At 66.9% G+C, this 21,835-nt stretch overlaps 1 protein-coding gene across 1 annotated transcript; it reads right to left on the minus strand.

Moving 5' to 3' along the window:
• Positions 1–14,752: 14,752 nt before the first annotated feature.
• LOC118614917 (translation initiation factor IF-2-like) lies at positions 14,753–20,252 on the minus strand. Its single transcript, XM_036238150.1, has 4 exons — positions 20,154–20,252; positions 18,261–18,452; positions 17,637–17,738; positions 14,753–16,561 (listed from the first exon to the last, which is right to left on the minus strand). Exons 1-4 carry the CDS (start codon positions 20,250–20,252, stop codon positions 16,343–16,345), a joined length of 612 nt encoding a protein of 203 aa, XP_036094043.1. The 3' UTR covers positions 14,753–16,342.
• Between the last annotated feature and the right edge of the window lie 1,583 nt (positions 20,253–21,835).

A 21,835-nucleotide genomic window follows, 5' to 3' on the forward strand; every position in this document is an offset into this window, starting at 1 on the left:
GCCGGGAGGGAGGGGCGGGCGGGCCTCCGGGGTGGGGAGGAGCCGCGGGCCAGAACCACCCCCCACCTCATTGAGATGGGAGTCTTGTCCACCCACCTGAGCTGAGCCCCCTCCTGCCCAGGGGGCCAGGTCCTCCGTGCACCTCCCAGGCCGCACAGGGTCTGCCCCCACCCCACCACCCGCCCCTCACACCCCGACACCATGCCGACTCGACCCATGCTCAGAGGGCGCCCCTCCCAGGCCGTCCTGGCCGCCCAACGGAAGTGCTGCCGCCTGCAGCCCCGTCCCTCGCTGTCCCACCCTGCCCTCGCCCGCCCCGCCGATGGCCCCCTCGCTGGATCCAAACCCCATGAGGCTGGAGACGGCCGTGCTGCCTGGTGTGGCCCGTGGTGGGTCCCATCAAACTCCATGAGTGGGCAGCAGACGAGTGAGCGAGTGAGTGAATGAATGAATGAGTGTGTCGCTGCCACCGGGGTCTCAGGAAGCTGCTGTCCCTCAGGCAGTGGCAGGCGAGCGCCGTTCCCATGAAACTGGAAGAGGCCTGTGTGACAGAGCCGTCCCCGGCCTGTGGGGCCCGGGAAGAGCCTGGTGAGGCTCTGCGGGGTCATTCGCCTGCCACGCCAGCTGTTCCCACCTGCCCGCCACACTAGGGACACCGGCCGCCAGACAGGTGACGAGTCGCACACCATTCCTGCACGTCCTCTGCAGCCGCCTGGGGACAGACGCCGGACTTCAGCTCTGTGCCACGAGAACCCTGTTTGTGTCCCCCGATACCTGAGTGGGACGAAGCCGTGTTCCAGAGTGAGTTACCCGACGCCCTGCACGTCCCTGATGGCCCGAAACAATGCTGGCCACAAGATACTTCTATGAGAAACGATTAAAATCAGATTAAATATGATACTGTGCATTCGGGGGTTGAGACAGGCAGAGACGCAGATGCACCTGTGCACTCAGGCACACGTGTATGTACGCACGTGTGCACACGTGTGCATGTGCGCACACACAGCCTGCCCACTCACCCCCTTGGACGCCCTGTTTGAGTGTGTCACAGATGTCGGGCAGATCCCGTCACCACTGTGGAGACTGTGGGTTCTCGGGGACCCCGTGGCCGGCTGGCTAGGGCGGTGCGGCCCAGGCGGAGGCTCCCAGCGGCAGGCGGAGACGCCCGGCGGGCCGCCGGGGCTGCAGGCGTGGGCGGCCCTGGCAGGCGCGGGGAAAGGGAGGCGATGCCATCAGGGGCCATTGGGGCCACTGACCCAAGGGGGCGGCGGGCCGCGCTGCCGTCCCCAGCCCTCGCGGCCGGCGCCCAGCCCTGTGCACAGGAAGGCCCCGGGGCGAGGCTGTGGCGTCCGTCAGGGGCGTGTCCGGTGGAGCGGAAAGGCGGGGCGTGGTGAGATCCCCAAATCTGTCACGCCGGCGACTCACCTCGTCGTCTCTCTGAGTCCGGAGCCAAGAGAGGGGCCCGCCCCCCAAAGCAGTCGCCCGACAGAGGGTTCTTCCCGCCAACGGAGAACCATCTCCCCGTGACTGGACGTGGGAGTCCAGCCGAGCCGGGCACCGAGCGCTGCTCTGCACCACGCCGCCTCGGGGGTGGCTCCCAGAGCGAGCCTGCCCTGAATCGAACCCCGGTTCGTATTGCCCTGCGGCGCGGCCGTGACCGTGGCTGGCCGCCGGGCCGTGTCTGCGGCCGCCGGGGCTGCCCGCCCCAGCCCTCCTTGTGGCCGCACGTCCACCACGTGGGCTGGGAGGCCCCGACAGACCCGGCCGCGGCCCGCCGGCTCCAGGGTCTGGTGCCCTCCATGGTCCTCGTTCCATTTTCATTTCCCCAGCGACGAGGCCACAGTCAGTACCTGCCGAGCCCTCCTCGGGGAGAAATCGTAAACTTGCCCGTTTTTTATTACTTTGCCTTAACACATCTCAAGCCCTAAAGCTTTCTGTCGATGGCAGTTGTCACTGAAACCCGAGTTTGAAAACAATTCCGGCCACTGAGAATCAGATGGCCGAGCGGCAGGGCCTCGGGGCTCCTCTCCCCCACCGGGGGTCCCAGGGCCGTGCGCTCCGAGGGAGGGACCGTGAGCTGCGGACCTCGTCGTCAGCATGACGCACCCACTGGCGGGCGGGGAGCCGCCGCCCCCGGCTCCTGCTGCTCGCAGGTTCCGAGGCTAAAAAAAGCAACGTGTTCACTGCACACCGGCGGCCCCGCCGCCAGCACTGACGTCCCCGCCTGCCGGTTTGTTTCAGATGACAAGTCCCCAGCATTGCTCCTGCGCTCCAGCCCGGGCGCACACCCACACACGGCCAGGCGTGTGCACACGCGGGCAGTCACGTAGCGAGGGAAGGCCGCCGAGCCTCCGTGGCCGGCAGCCAGGCCGGGGATCTGGGCAGCGTCCCCAGGGGCCTCCACAATGCGCGTCCGCAGGGCAGTGACGGACTCGGCTTCCTGTGGGACACACGCTGCCGGCCGGCGGCTCCTTGGGGACAGCAGCCTCTGAGCTGGAATGCAGGACACAGGCAGGGGCCTGCAGGGGGCCCTGAGTACCTGAGGAGGCTTGCGGGACAGGACATGAGGGCGCCCGGTCCTGGGAGCTCTCTGCCCTCAGGAAAGGGTCACTCTCTGTCACTTTCGCTGTCCTGGCCTTCCCCTTCCTTACCAGCCACGGGCTGTTGGAGCCTCAGTTTCTGCAGCAGCGGAATGTGGGGCGACTCCGCCGCCCCCCGGGGTGTCAGGGAACCGCGCCGACGCCGGCAGCCGCGGGCCGGCAACGTGCTTCTCGCGGGGGGTCCCACATGCAGGTGGCTCTCATCCCCCCTCGCCTCCTGCCTGCCTGTGGGGGCGGGGACGAGGGGAGGCAGCCCCCGGGCCCTGAGCCTCACCCCGCCATGCTCCCTGTCCACTCAGGCCCCGCGTGGGCCTCGGAGGCCCCCAGGCCCCCAGGAGCAGGTCTGCAGGCCGGACATGTGGACCCGGCAAGGACAGTGCCCTGGGGCCGGCTCCGCCCTCAGAGGGCCCAGCCTCGTGCACCCTGACTTCGACGGCTGGCACCCCACGGCCATGCTGGACCCGAAGGTAACGTCCCCGTCGTGAGCTAGGCCGGGGGACAGCAGGACACAAGGACCGGGCCCCACGTCCATGCGCCGCCCGCCTGGTGCTGTCTGGTCCTAGGTCCCTCCGGTGTGAGACAATAACGAGCGCCTCTCGAGCTTCCAGAGGAAAGGGTTCCGGGGCGCCGCCGGGAGGGGGCGGTGCGAACGCCAGGTCACCACACGCCGGCGGCCCCGCATGGCGGCCCCGCACGGAGGCCCCGCACGGGGGCTCCGCGGGCTCGCCCGTGGGCTCACAGATGCTTCTCCGACGCCCAGCCACAGGCGGCGGCTCGCCCGGCCCTCCCGCCGGCCACCGGCCCACGTGCCCGGAGCTGCGTGTGCAGACGCCTCGGTTCGCGCTGACTCAGGCAATGTGAACCCCGGCCACCTGACCTGGGCCCAAAGTCAAAGCGAGAGTTTCAACGAGGACTCCCCCCAGGGCGGGCCGGCCGCGGGGAAGCAGTGCTCTCAGAATAACAGCGAACAGACCAAGTGGATCCGGGGTGGTGGGGTCAAGGGCAAGGAGGAAGGCCAGGGTCCACTCGGGGTGGGGGGTAGGGAGGTGGCAAGGCTCCTGGGGTGAGTGGCTGAGGGCCATCCACCAGGCTCTGGGGCTTAAAGCCACAGAAGGAGGGGACCCGGAGCCCCCGGGGTGCTGTGAGTGCCCCATGTGCCAACCCCAAGCCCGTGAGTGGACATGAGACCCCCTTCTTTGCCTCAGCTCTGAGGTCACCAGGAGAGGCAGGAGGCCTCAGCCCAGGCTGAGGACAGGGCAGGACAGGCTCAGTGGCCCGGCCGGAGCCCTCCCAGCTGGGGGCGCTGGTGCCCGTCTCAGAGTGTGACACTCAGGTCGGAGGGGACACCGCGCCTGGCTGGGGAGGACGCCCCACGGGCCCCTCCGAGAGCCGCCCCCCCCACGCCCCTGCCCCCAGCGTGGGCGGCTGCAGCCTGAGCGGCACGAGCGTGTCCGAGGGCCCCTCGCCTGGACAGTGGGGTGCACTGGTGTGTGCGAGCGTGTGGGGCGTGGATGTGTGTGTCGGGTGTGTCAGTGTGCACAGGCGTGCACATGAGCCGGAGCGTGTGAGGGCGTGTGAGCAGGAGTGTGTGTGGCAGGGGGCGGGCGAGGGCACGTGTGTCTGTGCATGCTTCTCCCCAGGGACAGAGGCTGTCCTGCAGCCCGGCCTGGACCTCTGGCCGGCTGCCATGGTGGACAGCAGCCCGCACCCCACGCCAAGGCCCGAGGGCCCCTCACCGCGCCCCACCCCGCCCACGGCCCAGCGCCAGAACTGCCCGGGAAACGCCGTGGCGCCTCCACCGGTGGCATTTCTCGTGCTTTTCCAGAGAATTCTGTGTCCCCACGACTCCCACTGGCAAAACTTCCACCCCTCGGGGGCTGGTCAAGCGCAGGTTGCCGAGGAGTTGTGAGGCCAGCCCCTGCTCAGCCCAGGTGCGCAGGGCCCTTCCCACCCCTGGGTCCCCCACGCAGTCCCCTCCCCCCAACGTCTGACCACCGCGGCGTCTCCCAGAGAGGGCCAGCGTCAGCCAGACGGCGCGTGGTGGAAGCCGGGCCAGCCTCCCACCCGCCCCGGCCTCCAATCGCACCCAGGCTCCGGCCTAGGGCAGGGCGTCTCCTGCGGCGCCAGGCCTGGGGACTGAGGGCTGACTGACACCCACCAGCACGCGGTCTGACTCGCCGGCCTCGGGCTTTGGGACCCAGCTCTGGAGGGAAGGGGGTGCCGGCCGAGATGCTCGTGGTGCTGGGGTCTGGAGAAGGTGCCGCCGGGGCGAGGCCTCCGCCCTCCCCTCTGAACACGGCAGACGGGCGACTCCTCCACCGGCAGCCGGATCCTTCCTCTCGTGCTTCCCGGGCGGAAGGCCATGTGGAGAGGCCACAGCCCGCTGACGTCCAGCGGCGTCCACCAACAGACGTGAGGAAGGACGCCAACACAGCCCCTCCTCGCAGACGTCACGGAGCTGAGGCGAGCTGTCCCCAATGCCTGACCGGCCTCTGGACCCACGGAGCCTGGGCACCCACGGGTTTGGAGAGGCCTGCCATGCTGCCCTGGTGACCGGCCCAGTGTTTGCGTTTATAAGAATTAAATGAAACGTACACTTGGGGTCTGTGCATGTTCTTATGTGCAAATTACAACTCAATTTTTTAAAAAAATGTCCAAAGCCTTCAGAAGGAGGAGGAGGAGGAGGAGGCTCTCCCCCAGTCGAAAAGGCTGCTCCTGCCATCGAGGGCGAGTGTGGGGTCCACTCAGAAATAGACGCGCTGACCCAGCGCACAGAAACGGAAACGCACCCACTCGTGGCGGCTTTGACGGACGGGGGGTGGAGGGGTGGGGGTGGGGGCGACGGGCCCCCAGGAAGGCCCTTCGATAAATGAGGCGGGACGACCACAGGACCGAGGACTCGACCTTCACTCCGCTCCGGACGCAAGGGGCAGGTCAAGCGGATTAAGAAAAGTCAAAAGCAAAAGTTTAAAACTGCAGGTGGAAATCTATGTGACCTCAGGATAGAAGAGGATTTTCTAAGCAAGACACCGAAAAACTTTAACAGCATAAAAGAAAAGACTGATAGATCTGACTACATGAAAATTATCGAACTGCATCTTCACGAAGGTGGAGAGACAAGCTACAAACCGGGAGATAATAGATAATTCTGCACACAAAACAAGCAAAAGACTAAGGTCAAGAATCCACAAAGAACTCCGAGAATTTAAAAAAAAAAAAAAAAAAAAAAACGACAGAAAAATGCACACAGGATGTGAGCAGGCGACCCCGGAAGAGCAGACCCCGAGCCCGTGAACACCCAGAGACCCCGTTCTCATGTGACCACGGGACGCGACAGGACGAGACACGATTTTGTGCACATTGGATTGACCAAAAAGATGTTTTTAATGACCCCAAATGTTGGAGAGGACGCGGTTCAAGAGACTTCTTACACTGTGCATCGAGGCGACCCTTTTGCAAAACAGGCGTTAGTTTGCCAAGTTAGAATGTTGCCTCCCGTGACCCTGATGCCACCTTGGCTCTCTGCCCAGGAGGGACCCCCGAGACCGGCGACTTGGAGGGGACACCGGGGGACGCCGGGGGACACCGGAGCAGCCCAGCACCTTCTGATGCGGGGCCCTGTGCCGCGGCATCTTGCCACTGCCCTGCACGCTTCCTACAAAATGGGGACGTGGCAGCACTGGCCTCGGGGGCTGTGGTCAGGGGTCGGGGGACAGGCAGGCAGGCCCCGCACCACAGCCATGGGAGGACTCGGCAGGCGCTGGCTGAGGACGTGGGGCGGAAGGGGAGGCCAGCGGGTTAGGTGGAAGAATGCATGGTATGGGAAGCCACCCACGGGCGGGCGGAACGCCTCCTCCCTCTGTCCCTTTGTCCTTCAGAGATCAAAGGCAGGCTCGCCGGCCCTGCTGCGGGCTGTGGGCAGCGGGCAGCGGGCAGCGGGCAGCGGCTGTCCTGGCCACTAGCCCGCAGCTGAGAATCTGCCTGCAGGCGACAGAACCTCACAGAGAGTTGACGCCCAGAGTCCGGAGGTGAAACTCCTTTCGTGTGAATGCCGCGGCTGCGGGCCTTGGCGTCGGTGTCCCCTGTGAGGTCCATATGACCGGACGCCTGGAAACCGCAAAGGGGCCGGGCCCCCCGGAAGTCCCCGCTTCCGGCTGCGGCCAGCCGGTGGGGCCGCCTCTCCAGGAAAGGGAGGCCGACCCCAGAGTCACGGATTCAAGACCGGGAGCACACGCCCCTTCCCCCTGCCAGGGTGGACGGTGCCAAGGGACAGCTTCCTGCGGGTGGTACCCCGGCCAGAGAAGCGGGCAGACGCGGGCTGGACGCCGGGAGACGCGACTTCTTTGAACACGGCCCAGAGCCAACGACAGAATCGCCGGTTTAAAGTGAGGGCCGTTGGCCTGCCGCGCCCAAGCCCCAGACCCGGGCTGGCGACGGGGCACAGAGACGGGGGCTGGAACCCGGGACCCAGCCCCGGGCTGCAGCTTAAAGAGCCGTGTCAGTGTGTTTCAGTTACCTGTTGTTCCCTCAATAAGGAGCCACCCCAAAACTCAGCGACTTAGAACAAAAAACAGCCGTTTACTATTCTTCACGATCCTGCGGGTTCCTCTGGGGGCCCTTCTGCTCTCCACGGCGCCACTGGGGAGCAGGGGTTGTTGGAAACTCCAAACGGCCTCACTCACGTGGCTGCGGTCGGCTCTGACGGGGGCCATGAGCTCGGCGGGGCTGTTGGCTGGGGTCCTGGTCCCCTGCGCGGCCCGGTCCGGTGGCTGCTTGGACTGCCTCACGAGATGGCAGCCTGGTTCCCAGAAGCCGGAGGTGGGGGTCGCTCCCGGTGTGGCTCCTGGCTTCGGCTGCACACTTTCTTCCCAGCTGGCCTCAGGGGCTGGGCTGGAGCCACACCTGCTGACGTGGGTGCAGGTGCGTGCAGCGGGGGCTGGGGGAGGACAGCAGGGGCGTCCCTGCTGACCAGCACTGCGGCACGTCAGGCCGCGTCACTGCAGAGTGCCCTTGTCCAGGGCCAGCGGAGTCACAGGAAATGCGGTGAGAGAACCTGGCAGACAGGCCTGAGGTGGCCGGTGAGACGACAGCCCCCGATCCCTGGGCAGCACCAGGCCTGCCCCTCTGCACGGCCGTGCCCTCTGCCCGTGGGGCTGAGATCTGTTGGCTCACATCCTCCTCAGCCGCCAGGTCCTGCGAGAGGCCCCTCCCCACTCACCGTCCTCGCCAGGAAGCCCCGGCAACGCCGCTGGTCGGGGGCAGAGCGGGGAGGCCCAAGGAGAGTCCCACTTACTCCGCCTCCTCCCCTGGGCCCAGGGGCCAGGTGCCCAGCCCTCTCCACCCCACGAGGGGAGACCTGCTCATCACCCTGCCTCCCGGCCCGCCCCAGCCTCCAGTGGAACCCCGGCTCTGGTCCAGGCATGGACGAGGCCGCAGAGCGAGGCCGGGACGGTGCTCAGGGGAAGGTGGTGTTGCTCTCGTTCTTAAAACCGAGATTGTGGGCGTAAGCCTTGGTGGTTGTTTTGGGGCTCAGGCCATTTGCGGCCGTCACCCTGAACCCAGGCCCGCTGGCACCCAGAGCCTCACGGCTCCCGCGGCCCCTTCGGAGGCTGCGCGGCCAGTTCCTGCACAGCCGGTGACCCCCAGCTGCCCAGTGAGCATCGCTTGCCGGAAGCTGCGTCCTCGCCGGGTCAAAGGGACACCTCGGACTTGCCGACACCGCAGGAAAGAGAGATTCATCCAGCGCGTCGCGAACCCCGAACAGGTCGTATCCAACCGACGAGGTGGCAGGTTCGCCCCTGGAAGATGTGGATGGTGCACCCCCCCACCGGGAAGGTCAAGAGAGCTGGAGCTGACCCTCTGGCCAGGGCCAGCCCTTCCTGCGGACTCGGGAGCGTTTTCAGGCTGTGCCCCCGCGGCCGACTTCAAAGCAACCTCAGGACCGGATCCTGGAGATGTGCGTGGTCAGCCCTGGGGTCCCAGGACAGTGGGTGACATTGTTTCCAAAGCTAGCCTCCCCGGCTGCCCCCCAGTGTGAGGGGGGGCCACCACCCTGAGGGCGGGAGCACCAAGAGGCCCATGGCCACGGGGGCGGGGGTAGCACCTGCCGTGGGGAACAGGGAGCACACATTCCATGTCTGGGGACAGCTGCCTCTGCCCCTCAGCTTTCGTCATGATGCTGACCCAGACAGACCCCGTGGGGAGCATCCCGGGAGCACAGCCAGCTCTGTAGGTGCTATTCCTGGGGTCTGACTGCGTGCGGCTTACGTCAGCGCAGCACCGGTCACTCATGGACACGCACAGGGCCCGTGGCTCCTACGCACTGGCGGGTGCTCCATCCGGCACGGAGCAGTCCCCACCCAGCCCCACTCAGTCTCCGCCCAGGCCCCGCCCACCCCCACCCAGCCCCACCAGTGCACGCGGAGGTTCCTTGGGGCTTGGGGTGAATCGTTCCGAGATCTGCTGGAAGCGATGGAAGCTTATACAGTTCTGAGAAATTGACCAAAATCTGGAGAGTCTGGCATGTGCTGCCCCTCGGGGAGCAAAGCTCAAGGTCCCGGGACCCACAGCCAGACGAGGCTGAGATGCCTTAGCCCCTGTTACAGGGCGACTTCTGTGGACGGAACTGTGTCCCCCGAAATTCTCACGCTGAAGCCCTGCCCCAAGGTGACTGCAGAGGGGCCTGCGGCGGGGCACCGGAAGTCAGATGAGGTTATAAGTGTGGCGTCCTGGTCCCCCAGGAGAAGAGGGGCAGACCAGGGGCCTGCCCCGCCCCACACCCGGACCGGTGCACAGCGCCCCGCTGATGACTAAGCCCCTCCCACCAAGCCCCTCCCGCCTGTCGCCCACCGCCCCGACAGCAGGACAGCAGGACTCGTGCTGGACCTGACCTCGCGTTCCTGCCACGCCCCGCCCCTCCCCCACCCGGTTCCTCGATGACCACCAGCAGGCTAGCTCCACGGCAAGCAAGGCGACATCAGGAAAGCCACGTTCCCAAGGAAGTCTCCCATCTCCCGGAGGGTCCGAGGCAGGTCGCCTTAGCGGGCGAGCTCCCGCCTCTCACTGCGCCCGCCGACAGGGCCGGGTTCCCAGGGCTGCCCCCATGGCCTCGGAAACCGAAGCCTCACGGCCCCCGCCCCACACACACACCCCACCCTGGGGACCTGGGCGGTAACGGGGGTGCCACACAGCGCGCCACCTGTGTGGCCATAGTGTTCACGAACACCCTGGGAGGGGGTGCCGGGGCCAGCCCCGCCCCCTCCACAGGCAGCCTCGCCTGCGCCGCATTCCCACGAGGAGGCTGGCTGCTCTGGGTAGGCATGGTGCAGGGTGGGGTGGAGCACTCTGGGTGTCCGAAAGGCGAGGTCACAGAGGATGGAGCTGTGGGTAAGTCCCTCGCCCACGACAGCCGCCCGCCTGGCACCCGACCTGGCTTCAGCCTCGACCATGACTCTAGGCCATAGGACCCATGCAAGGAACTGGATGCCAATGGCACGTGGCCCTGTTCTGTGCGTGCCGGTCCCCTGTCGCGCATGCGGGTCCCCTGTCACCCCGCATCCTCTTTGCCGGTCCCTCCCCTGCTGCTCTCATGGACGGCTAACGCCCACAGCACCATCGGACGCAAGCCGCGTCCTTAAGGCCGCACCCGGCATGGCGCCACACGCAAGCGGGGCCCAACCACCCTCCCCAAACGTGGGCAGCCATGGATTCGGGGCCCTGACTGCCGTGTTCAGCAAGTTTAGCCAAAATAAGCTGCCGCTCCCCCTCCAGGTTAAAACATTTGGGGATTTTATGTTCCATGACCCTTCAAAGGCTGACTAAGGACAATCTCCAGACCAGGGACAGGAAAACCTTTGCAACTTTTACCCATTCGAGGTGGAGAGGGCGGGGGCGGGAAGGGGGAGCAGCAGGCAACCGTCTCGTCTTGGCTTTTTAAGGCAACCTCAGAACGCTAGGAAATGTAGCTGAAATAATTCCCCTTTTGGAGCGCACCGCGCACCGGTGGGGAGCCCTCAGTCCTAACTTGGCTGCTAATCAGTCAAGCTGGGGTCTGCCGCTGCGCCCGTTTGCACGCTAATTTGCCGAAAAGCTCCAATCGCATTTGCATGTTTTTCCATCTGATTTAGCCTGATCACAGGCTAAATTAGCAGGTGCAACTCCAGCAGGCGCCTCCAAGGATCAGCCAGGTCCCAGTGGGCACAAAGCAATCCGTTTAGAGGGCCGGCCGGCGGCGGTGGGCGCGAGCCAGGCAGCCAGGCCATTCATGCGCGCACATGAGTGACGAGGACGCACCCCGCCACGGTCACCCCCTCGTCGCCTCCCCGTAGCGGGCATGGGCCTGAGGACCCTGAGGAACTACGAGCGAACTGTGGGGGGGGGGGGGCGCGGGGGTGGCGGTGCCTCCGTCCTCCGTGAGCTCAGGCCTGGGGTCCCTGGACATTGCTGCGGGCCACAAAGCCACCTCTGTCCGTGCGCACTGAACCGTCCCGGGCCCCCGGGCTGCTGCCCGGAGCTGGCACCAGAGCAGTCACCGGCGAGGCCTTGGAGCACCTGCGGCCACCCGCCATCCCACCAGGCCCCGCCGGACCCCAGTGCCAGCACCAGGACAAGCTGGACGCTCAGCAAACGGCCTGACGCCGGAGGCCACGGCCGAACTTGGCCTTCAGGAGCATCGCTCGGGGCCGTCAGAACCGGCTGTGCAGAGCGCCCCTCACGTGCCCCGCCCTCCCTGCGCCCCTCACGTGCCCCGCCCTCCCCGCGCCCCTCACGTGCCCCGCCCTCCCCGCGCCCCTCACGTGCCCCGCCCTCCCCGCGCCCCTCACGTGCCCCGCCCTCCCCGCGCCCCTCACGTGCCCCGCCCTCCCCGCGCCCCTCACGTGCCCCGCCCCACCCGTCTCCACTCCCGCCCACCAGGGAACACAGCCCCAGGCGGCCTCCCTCGCACTGAGGTGGCCTGAAGGGGTCCTCGGTGCCTGACAAAGGTGCCTGTTCAAGTGGCCCACCAGAGGGCAAGGCCAGACCTCCCGGGCTGACCCCCAAATGGGGGGCCGGCAGGCAAGCAGCACTGCCCGGAGGCGAGCAGCTGCCCCGCTGAGAAGGGGGGCCCGCCCCGGTGCCTCCTCCACGGAGAGGGCCCCGCCCCGGCCGCAGCCCAAACACAGGGTCCCAGGCGGCTCCTGGCGCAGCCCACTCTGCTTGCTGTTGATGTTTGCCAGGGAAACACCCTCGGCATGGTGACGGCCTCGCGAAGACCGGGGCCTGTCCCCACGTCACACACCGAAGCTCGCCCTCACGCACATCCACGTGCTCGTGAGCACATTCACACGCTCACACACTACTGTAAGGAGCACAGCTGACCTTCCTTCGGGTGAGGGAACCGCGGGCCTGGTTGAGACGCAGCACGAACGCACTGTCCTGCCGCGAAGGGCGCAGGGCAGGTGACCGCTGGACCAGGGACGACAGCGCCTGTGCTGAGCACGGCGCGCCCTGCGGTGGCCACCCCCCACGAGACGCCGGCCCGCTTCCTCGCTCACCTCCCGGGGTTCTCTCCTGCCCCGGCTCCAGCCTTCCCTCCGTGCCGGGGTCAGAACTTCTCGGGGACACTGCTCACGGCCCTAGGGCCAGCCTGCCGCCTGACACGGACACGCAGCCCAACCCGCCACGGCCCTGGGTCGGCCTCCTCGCCCCCGACTGCCCGTCCTTCGTCTCACTCCGTGGGCTTCGCCTGACACCCCACCCCTGAGACACACACATGCATGCACACACGGATGCACAAACGTACACACACCACACACAGAAACAGATGCACACTCACGCACACACACGGATGCACACTAATGCCCACGCGCACTCGCACACACTCAGACATGCGCGGCCAGCTCCTCGCGCTCGGTCTGACGCCCTGAGCTGAGGGCTTCATCACGAAGGACTTGTGGCTCCTAACGACCCCGTTCCCGCCTCCGGCACCCCGGCTGCCCCGTCCTCTCTCGCCCTCCCGACTCACTGGGTTCCATCTCAGCGAGCCACGACTCTGACGGGCCTGCCCGGCACGCTGGGTCTGGCCACCGAAACTTCGACAGGCCCCCACGCTCCCTGGGCGGCAGAATTCAGGATCCGCTCCACAGGGCGCCCCTCCCCCCATCCTCCCCGGCAGCTCCACTGGCCCCTGCCCCGCCCCACGGCCATCGGAGGCCAGAGCGCAGTCTGTGGTCCTGCTATCTCTTCTGCACCCTGGACTAGACCACCCAAGGAGCGCTAAGCGTTCAGGAAGTCTGACCCCGTGGTGGTGACGACGATGGTGGTGCTGACGGTGACGATGTTACGATTCATTGACCACTTACTCTGGACCCGCAGGACGTGCACCGATTGTCTCACACCCTCTTTTAATCTTTAAAACGACTCTACGGGATGGACATTATTAAGCCCCTTTTACAGAAAAGGAAGTTGAGACTTAGAGCGATTTGACGACCTGCCAAAGTCCCGTAACCAGCAACGACGGAACCCAGGCCCGTCGGCCCGACAGCGAGCGCATGCTCACGCCATCGTCCCCTCAGCTGGACGGAGAGAAGCCAGGCCGTTGTCTTTAAGCTCCGAGAGCGGGTTAGCCCCGCCGTACATCCTGGGGAGCACGCGACGGTGGCGGCCCTCCCTGGGCGCCCGCCGGTGCCCTAGGCCCATCCTCAGGTCCCCCCGGCTCTCCACGGCCAGCCCCATGGAACCGTTTTACCCAGGGACCCGGTCGCACCCACCCCCGAGGTGCATTCGGCTTGCTTTCTTCCTCTTTAGACGGAGACACAGGTGTCCCGTGACACGGTGTCGCTGTGAGGTGTGCGCATGTCGATCCTCCACGGTGAGCTGGCTGACGCCTCCGCCTCATCTCGCCCTTGCTATTTTTTTTTTTTTACTATTTTTCAGTCTCATAGCAACGTTGAGTTTACGATACGGTGTTGTAGGCTGGGTTGCCGAGCCGTGCGTTCCGTCTCTAGGTCTCTCTCATTCGTCCCCGGGCTTTCAGAGGCCGCAGCTCCAGGGCCCACATCCTCCCCGGGGCCGCTCGGCCCCCTCGGCGCCGCGGCCAGCTCGGGCTGCGGGCACCGGGCGCAGCGCTGGGCCCGTCTCCCTCGCGGCTCCCCTCCCGGGCCCTCTCTCCCCTTCCATGTCTCCCTCTGTTCTTTGTACCCGCGGGAAGCGGCCGGCGTTTCCGGCCCAGCAGCCCCTCTCTCAGCCGGTCAGGGGTCTTGGACCACCTGCAGAGCCACGCCCTCCCGCGGGTCACGGGGTGGGGGTTTAGACACGGGAGAGGGTCCTGAGAGAGGCTGGGGGTGTGCGGTGTCTATACAGCGCCGTTGGGGCAGCGCACAGAACAGAGAGGCCCTCCGAAAATTCTCGCCAACCCCCGATACTGAGAGACCCCCCGCCCATAATCCACTTCAGAGGAAAGAAGCGTGCAAGCACCCAGGGTGCTGGCCCCATCCCAGCGCTCCGGGGGCCACAGCCGGGCGCCGCGGGGCGGCCCCACCATCTGCATGCAGTGGGCTCGCACGGCGGGGCGAGTCCGGCGTTGGAGCCCGTGGGTGGGGGCTGTCAGATGCTCTCCAGTGAGCAGTGCGCCCCCGGGGGCTGTCCCCAGAGGGCAAGGACCAGGAGGCCCGATGCCCCTCCCCTCCCACACATGCACTCAGCTCAGAGCTGGGGCAGGGCCCGGAGCGGAGGCCTCGGCCCAAGGACCCACTGCGGGGAAGCTGCCTGCTGCCCGCAGAGCGACTGCGGTGGGGGAGGGGCCGAGCTCCCTGAGAGCCCCCTGGGACAGTGCTCCCCCCACGCCCGCCCACATGTCCGTCCATCCGTGCCCCCTCTCCCAGCGCCCGCCATCACACGTGTGAGCACACGCAGATCGTTGCCTGGGGAACGCCTGCAGGCCCTTGGCCAATGGTGACAAGTAAACGGAGTGAGATGCGCTTGGACCACGCTGCAGGCGAGGCCCGAGGCCCCCGGCCCCGCCGGCCCTGGGCTGCACCCCAGGCCCACGGGGGACCTCGCCGGGGAAATCCACCCGCTGTTCCCGAACACGAACCTCCTGCCGTTGTCGCCAGCTGGGCGGGGCCGGGAGGGAGTGCCCGGAAAGTCCCGGACCGAGGACCTCTCCGCACTGAGTCACCGTCGCCTGTCCCCGAGGCAGGAAGAAATGTCTCGCTTGGCTGGGCTACCAGCTCAGCTGCAACAACACGGGGGGTGTGTGGGGGGGGGGATGAGGGCCCACTCCTCTGGTGACAGGTGACAGGGCCCTGTGGTGGGCGTGGTGGGCGGCCGTGGCCTTCCTGACGCACTCTGCAGAGTCACTTTGCTGTTCCTCCAGTGTCAGAGACGGGCTGTTACGAGCCCCTGAAACGTAGGGTGCGTTTGTCACACGGCACAAGCCAGTGTCCCCCGACTGCTGCAGGAGCGGGTGCTGGGGAGGCCCCTGTCCCCCTCCACCCAGGTCTCCTCCTCATCACTGTGTCTTTCCATTTCTGTCCCCTGCCCCCTCCTTCCCCACCACCTTTCCTGCCCCCGTGGAGCATTCTCCGAGGACGAGGACCTGCCCCCCGTACCTGGGCCAGCCCGCCATGCAGTGAATGCCAGCAAGCCACTGGTGACTACGTGAATGACCCCACTAGACTGCCCTCAGGCAGGCCACATTAGTCACGTGAGCTGTGTCAAGTGGCCAGCACACACCCCCTCCAGCTGCCCAAGCCCTGTGTGCACTGAGCACGCAGGGCCTCTGCGCACGGGCTCACAGCACACGCAGAAACACAGCTCAGCTTTAAAGAGGGCCCATAGGCCGGGGACGCGCCGTGTGACCACCAGGCTTCAGCCACTCCTGGCACAGAGCCCGGAAGGAGCTCTGGGTCCCTGTCATTGAATGGGTGCATTTCGTTCAACCCAGGGGATGCATGCACACGCATTCACACGTGTGCGCACACACATGCCCACATGGAGAGAAGCACACTGTCCATATGCGGTCACACATGTGAGAAGCGCATAGCGGTGATGCACACGGACACGCGGGCCATGGCAGACACGTGTGCGCACGCACACGCACGCACACACAGGACCCCGGGACCCATGGGCGGGGCCTCAGGGGACCTGACGGTGTGGCACCGTCTGCGCCTTCTGAACGTTGCGTGTGCGTGTGGGCTTCAGACCGCGCTCGGTAGAGCCGAAGGCAGATCCGTGACAACTTTGCTGAGCAACAATCAGCGTGGATCTCGGCTACCTGGGCTCAGGTGACCCTATCGGATGACTTCACTGTTTCTGCCGAGTCTTCCTGCTGCTGTCCTTCGGCACACGGAGACCCCTGTGTGTACGGGACAGACAGCCGTCCGGCCAGGCTGGTGGGAGGCCGAGGACAGGGAGCGCGTGAGGCACTCAGTTTACAGCACGTGGGACTGTGAGCGGCCCACAGCACCGTCTCCTCGGGTCCCGGATTCCAGGCTGCATCCGTCCTGGGGATACAGGGGTCCTAGGACAAGAGGACGGACAGGACAGGCCCCTGCGGCAGGGGCAGGCGTGGGCGCGCCAGAGAGCCCAGCCGGGGCCAGGAGCCTCCGGCACCGCACTCCCCTGCAGGCCCTGGCCCCGCCCTGCCGGCCACGGGCGCCCCCTCAGCCTGGCTGGTCGCCCCCTCAGCCTGGCTGGTCGCCACTGACCCGGGCAGGTCTGTCGCCCCGCAGCCAACAGCTGGGCGGTGGGGCCCCCACTGGTCAGACCAGAGACTGGGGCTCAGACACCGTGGCCATGTGCCAGGGCCAGGGTGGCCCGGGCTGGGCTGTCACTCGGCCTGGAACCAGTGTTGTCGCGACTGTCCCAGTGACATCCAGTAAGAGGCACGTGGTAAGGCTCCTTCCTCCAGGCGAGGTCGTGACCTCCCCAGAGCGGGTGACCTGGGCGTAGGTGACAGGAGCTGATGGAGGAAGCTGGTTCTGCAGCAGGGAGGCGAAACAGGATGTGGGAAATCCTCCTGGGGAGAGAGGACCCTGGGGGCGCTCGGCGGGGGAGGGGGGGGAGGGGGGAGCCTCCAACTCAACACAGCCGCTTGGAAACCTGGATTGGGCTTGGCCCCGCCCCCCAGCTCGCACGTGGCAGGAAGGATGGCCGCCCCCAACCCCCCTTCCCCCCCCCGCCCCCAACCCCCCTTCCCCCCCCCCCCCGCCCCCAGTGATCCCCGCAAATGGAGCACAGCTGACCGCCTAGGGCCACCTCCACCTTAATAGCCACGCTGGGGAAGGGGAGGGGAGACGGGGAGTGAAGGCGCCCCCCCACCCTGCCCCCACCCCTGCCCCAGCCCCAGCCCCTCTCAATACCACTCCTGAGGCCCGCAGCTGGCAGAAAAGCCAGCCTTCTGGTGATGAGGGATGGTCGCCCCCTCCAGGCCCCGCCCCCGCCAGGCTTTCCCCTGCCCAGGCCCCGCCCCTTCCAGGCCGTCCTGTTGCTCAGGCCCCGCCCCCGCCAGGCGCCGCCCCCGCCAGGCCGTCCTGTTGCTCAGGCACTGCCTCGTCCCCACTGCTTGTTCCCTGGGCTGTAGACCGGGTCGTCACGCCTCGAAGATGTGGGGGTCGTTAATTCCAGCGCCAAAGGCCCTGCTCCCTGTAGGCTGGGTCGCCACTGTGGGTTCCCGGCACCCCGACCTGCCCCAGGCAGGAGCATTGTAAAGGAGCAGGGGGCAGGCGTCTGGGTGTGCTGTGACCACCCTCTCAGCCCCACGCATGCGACCTGCCCCCTCCGAACCCCAGTTCCTCCTGGACACCAGCCCTGCCTGCATCCCGGGTCCCCTGGAAGCTGGGGGCCGACTTTCCTGCTCAGCACATGCAGCGGCCGAGCCGCCCCATCCCAGCTCTGGCCTCAGGCCTCTCGTCCAGGCCGCCCAAGGTCACCCGGCTCAAGGTCACCTGCTTCTACGGGATGTGACCCGTAGACTCCCAGCTCTGAGACGGGGCTGCGGCTGGTCTGTTCCTGGGGAACCGCTTGGGGAAGGCAGCCACCTTTGGGAGGCCTTACCTGCGTAGCAGGAGGGTGGTGACCGGGAGGTCCTGGTGCCAGCAGCTCTGAGCACTTGGCGGCCATCGGCTGTGGGGCCCAGTCAGCTCTTCGACCCTCCTCCTTCTCTGTGAAATGGGCCAGCGTCACCCACTTCTTGGGCAGAGTTCTAAGACCAGTGAGTGCAGACTCACCTGGGGGGCTTGTAGCCTGGCCACCCTGGCAGTTTCAGGGAGCCCCGCCCCCCCCAGATTCAGAAACTGCTGCCCGTGAGAAGACCAAACCACTGGTGGGGGGGGGGGGGGCGTGACACGGGATCAGTAGTTTTACAAGCTCCCAGGCATTTAATGTCCATCCAGGGGTGAGAAGCCCTGAGTTGGGGGGAAGGTTTGTGTGGTGGAGTCAGGGCGCCCGGGGAGCTTTTCCTTCAGTCCTAATGACCAGAACCGTTCGGCTTCACGCACTGACCACACCGCCTCTAACCATCCCTGCACCCGGCCTCCGCCCACACACCCAACCTCCGCCCACCCATCCTCCACCCCTCACCCACGCACCCGTCCCTTCTACAACATGTAGGGAGCACCTGCTCGGTGCCAGGCTCTGGTTAAGGCCCTGGCGGAGCCAGCCCTGCCCAGACAGGCGCACCTGCTGCCCTCGTGGGGCTTGTGTCCTGCTGGGAGGGCGCGATGGGCAGCTGCGCCTGGACATACGATCCGTCGGAGCACACATCTGAGAAGGCCCTGGGAGGGGTGCCGCCTCAGGGGGGCCCTCGGCCAGGGCCCGGGGCCGGGCGGCTGGCAGCTGCGCAGAGGAGCACGCCAGACAGCGGGCAGCATCCTGGCGGGGCGGGGCGGAGGGGGGGGACGGGGAGGCGGGGCGGCTGGGACAGTCGGAAACTCCGGGGGTGGGGGGGACGGGGGAGCTCAAACTGGCTCTTCTCCTCCTGAGACTCAGGCGGGCGCGCGGAGGGGCCGGCTCACCGGTCCTGGATCGCGAACGCTTGCACAGCGCGGGCCGGGCCCCAGCAGCCCCTCCGGGCGCGGGGTCTGCTCCCCGACCTGGCGCCTCTGCCGGCTCCGCGTCCTGATCGCGAGGCCGTGGAGGACGGACTTGGAGAGCAAGCGTCACCCCACAGCAGGGTGCCCAGCTGTCAGCCCAGGCCACATGGGACATTTCTGGGCTGGTGGGGACCCCCTCCAGCTGCGGGAGGGCTGGGGTGAAGGGGTCTGCGCGGGGTCAGTGTCAGAGCCCCGCCGGCAACGCGAAAGCGGAGGCGAGACCGAGGCTCCCAGCCGCGGCTGTGCCCAGGCCCCCGCCCCGTGGCCCCGACGCCCACGCTGGGCTCCCACCCGCCGGAGCGCGGCCCCCGGCCCTGCCCTGGTCACACCTCCTCTTGCCGGGGTCAATGGCACAGACAGACCCGGCACCTAGCCGCCCACGGTCCCCAGGGTGACGGCGCCCCCACCCCGCCCCCAGCCCGCCCCCACCCACAGGCGAAGCTCAGCTGTGGCCCAGCTCCCCAGAGGGCTGGGGGAGGCGGCGCTGCCCAGACAGGAAGTGGGGGCTGCAGTGGTCCCCAGGGCCACAGAAACAGCTCCTTCCGCCCGCTTCCTTCCTGGGATCCCAGGGAGGGGCCGCAGGAGCTGCTGGGCGGAGCCCCCAGTCCTTATTCTCAGGGCTCTCCAGGCTGGCAGCTTTTGGGGGATCCAGGGCCACTCCCTCACTGCTCCCGCCTGCCGTGCCCCCCAGGAGGGGCCTGGGTTTCTGTCCAAGCCCAGGGCAGGGGTCACCCGGCCGCCCAGTTCTGAGGAGACCTGGCCACTGGGCCCCACGAAGCTCCCCTCCGCCTCTCACCTGCAGACTCCTGTGCCCTCCAGACATCAGCTGGTGTCTGCAGGGCGGGCTGCTGGGAGGACCGGCCCCCCAGGCTCAGCCCGGGTCTGAGGTCGGGGATTGCAGACATTCGAAGGGCTGGCCAGCACCGGGTCAGCCCTGGACCCCCAGTCCCTGCACCCCGACTCCCTGCCCCACTCCGCCCCCGCCGCCGGGTCAGAACCGGCACTTACAGGAGGCGCCCGGCCCACTCGCCCGGTCGCGATCATGTCTGGCCGGCCGCTGGAGGACGTGCAGCCCCAGGACTCAGCGGGAGGAGAAGCCACCTGGCACCTGCGTTCCCATGACCCGACGTCACGCGGCCGGCCACCTGCAGGCTCGCTGGCCGGAACGCAGACCGACACCCCCTTCTGTGGTCCGACCACTGCAGCCCCCACCCGAGGGGCTCCTTGGACCCCGGCCCAGCTGGCCCCGCTGCCTCCTCGGGCAGATGCTCCGTCCCGCGGGGACTTCCTGCCTGTGCCTTGCAGTGGGACTGTGCCCTGGCCAGGCCGTTCCCCCGGCCCGGAGCCTTCCGTCTGCACCCACAGCGACCGAGCACGTGGGGGTGGCTGGCCTCGCGGGGTCCACCACCAACCGCTCGCTTTTCACAAAATCAAGGACCCACAGAATCCTCTCACAAGAGGCGATTCGGGCCGGGGTTACCGGGCCAGCGGCCAGGCCCCCTCCCTCTGGCTGTTTCCAGGTTTCAGTGGCACAGGTGCAGGGGTCCCCGCGGGCGAGGGCCCTGCGGCTCGGGGGCATCACCCCTAGTCACGGGGGGATGAGTGGCCCCCAAAAGATACGTCTCAGCTCCAAACTCTGGGACCCGAAAATGTGGCCTTCCTCGGAAGAGGGGTCTTTGCAGATGTGATTAAGGTGAAGATGGAGACGAGACCACCCTGGACTAGCCAGGCGGGCCCTGACCTCAGTGACCGGGGTCCTCGTGAGAGGAGCCGCAGGGACACAGATGCAGGGAGAGGCAGCCACGCGCCCGTGCGGGCCAAGGCGGGAGCGATGTGGCCACAAGCCCAGGGTGCCGGCGGCACCAGGAGCCGGCGGAGGCAGGAAGGACCGTCGCCTGAGCCCACAGACGGTGTGCGGGCTCACGCCTGGTTTCAGACTTCTGGCCTCTGGCTGATGAAGCCGCCAGTGTGTGGCCATCCGCTCCCGCCACCACAGGACACCGATGCCGTCTGCGAGGCTGCCTGTCCCAGGAAACACATGACTACGGCCACAGGAACGGGCGGTCAGAGAGCGAGGGCCGGACTCAGGGGGAGACCGCTGGGGTTCACGACCCGCCACCCCTTCAGCGGCCGCGTGACCTCAGTTTTTCAGGAAACAGGCAGAAGAGCAGCAGCGCCCCCTCCCCAGAGGTCTCCGCGAGGGAGCCCAGGCGTGGGCCCCAGCACAGACCTTCACGCTAAACCCCAAACATCAGCCATTCTCGGCTTTAGAAAGAAATCGGCTTCCGGCCTCTCCAGGAACCGCGTCCCTCCAGCACTATCTGAAAGCCACTGCCGGCCAGCACGAGGACGCCACGGCCCTGCCGCCTCGTGGGTGGGACCTGCGGGCGCCCCTCTCCTGGGCCTTGGGGGTCTGGCCGGTCTCCCCCCCCGGACCCCCTGCACGCCCGCTCATGTGGGGCCCACGCTGGCTTCTGAACCTGTGCTTTTGAGCCACAGTTACTGTTATTTTTTACTGATTTCTGGCTCCTGGTGGGGTCGAGGCAAAATGCTCCCCAGCCCCAGGTAGCCAACAGTTCTGTGTGATAAACAGCCACCCTGCTTCCCAGTGACCTTGGGGTGCCCTTGAGCACATGGCCCCACCCTCTCTCTTGCCAGCCCCGGAAGGTAATCAGGTGCCCGAGCAACACCAAGAAGGTCAGACCGCCTTGGTGCACCTGGTAGGAAACTCCGTGACCAGCACTCGGGGGAGAAACAAGTAGGAAGCGTCGGCTGCTTGTCTTTCAAGTTCAAGTCCAAGTCAGACACAGAGGGAAGCCAGTGCAATGAGAGGCAGGAAACGGAGCCTAGAGCTTGCCTGTGGCCGCTGCAAGCTGTGCGCGTATGCAAACACAGGTAGGTGTGTGTGCATGCGCGTGCCGTGTTTGGTATGTGCATCCTGTGCATATGCACATGTGCGCGTGTGTGCGCATGCGTGCAGATCTTCCATCCTGTTGTGTTTTCACGGCAGCGGCTGGCACACTCAGGTGTGGGGCCTGCACCTCCCCAGCCCCTGCAAACTCAATCCCAGACCTGGGAGGAAACCTTGCAACACTGAGCCTCCCAGCCTGGTACCCCAAGGCTGGCGAGCTGGGCTGACGGGGGCCACGTGGGCGCCGCAGC

This window comes from Rousettus aegyptiacus, unplaced genomic scaffold, assembly GCF_014176215.1.
Source record: "Rousettus aegyptiacus isolate mRouAeg1 unplaced genomic scaffold, mRouAeg1.p scaffold_m13_p_20, whole genome shotgun sequence".
In the NCBI taxonomy this organism is placed as follows: Eukaryota; Metazoa; Chordata; class Mammalia; order Chiroptera; family Pteropodidae; genus Rousettus; species Rousettus aegyptiacus.

Excerpts from the sequence above, each read along its gene's own strand:
- LOC118614917 (XM_036238150.1), bottom strand. The coding sequence starts at position 20,252 with ATGCCCCCGAGCCGCAGGGCCCTCGCCCGCGGGGACCCCTGCACCTGT. Across the intron at positions 17,739-18,260 it reads AAGCCCCACGAGGGCAGCAG|GAGGAGGGTCGAAGAGCTGA; the intron begins GTGCGCCTGTCT and ends TTCACAGAGAAG. Across the intron at positions 16,562-17,636 it reads ACCACCCTCCTGCTACGCAG|AACCAGCTTCCTCCATCAGC; the intron begins GTAAGGCCTCCC and ends TCCCTGCTGCAG.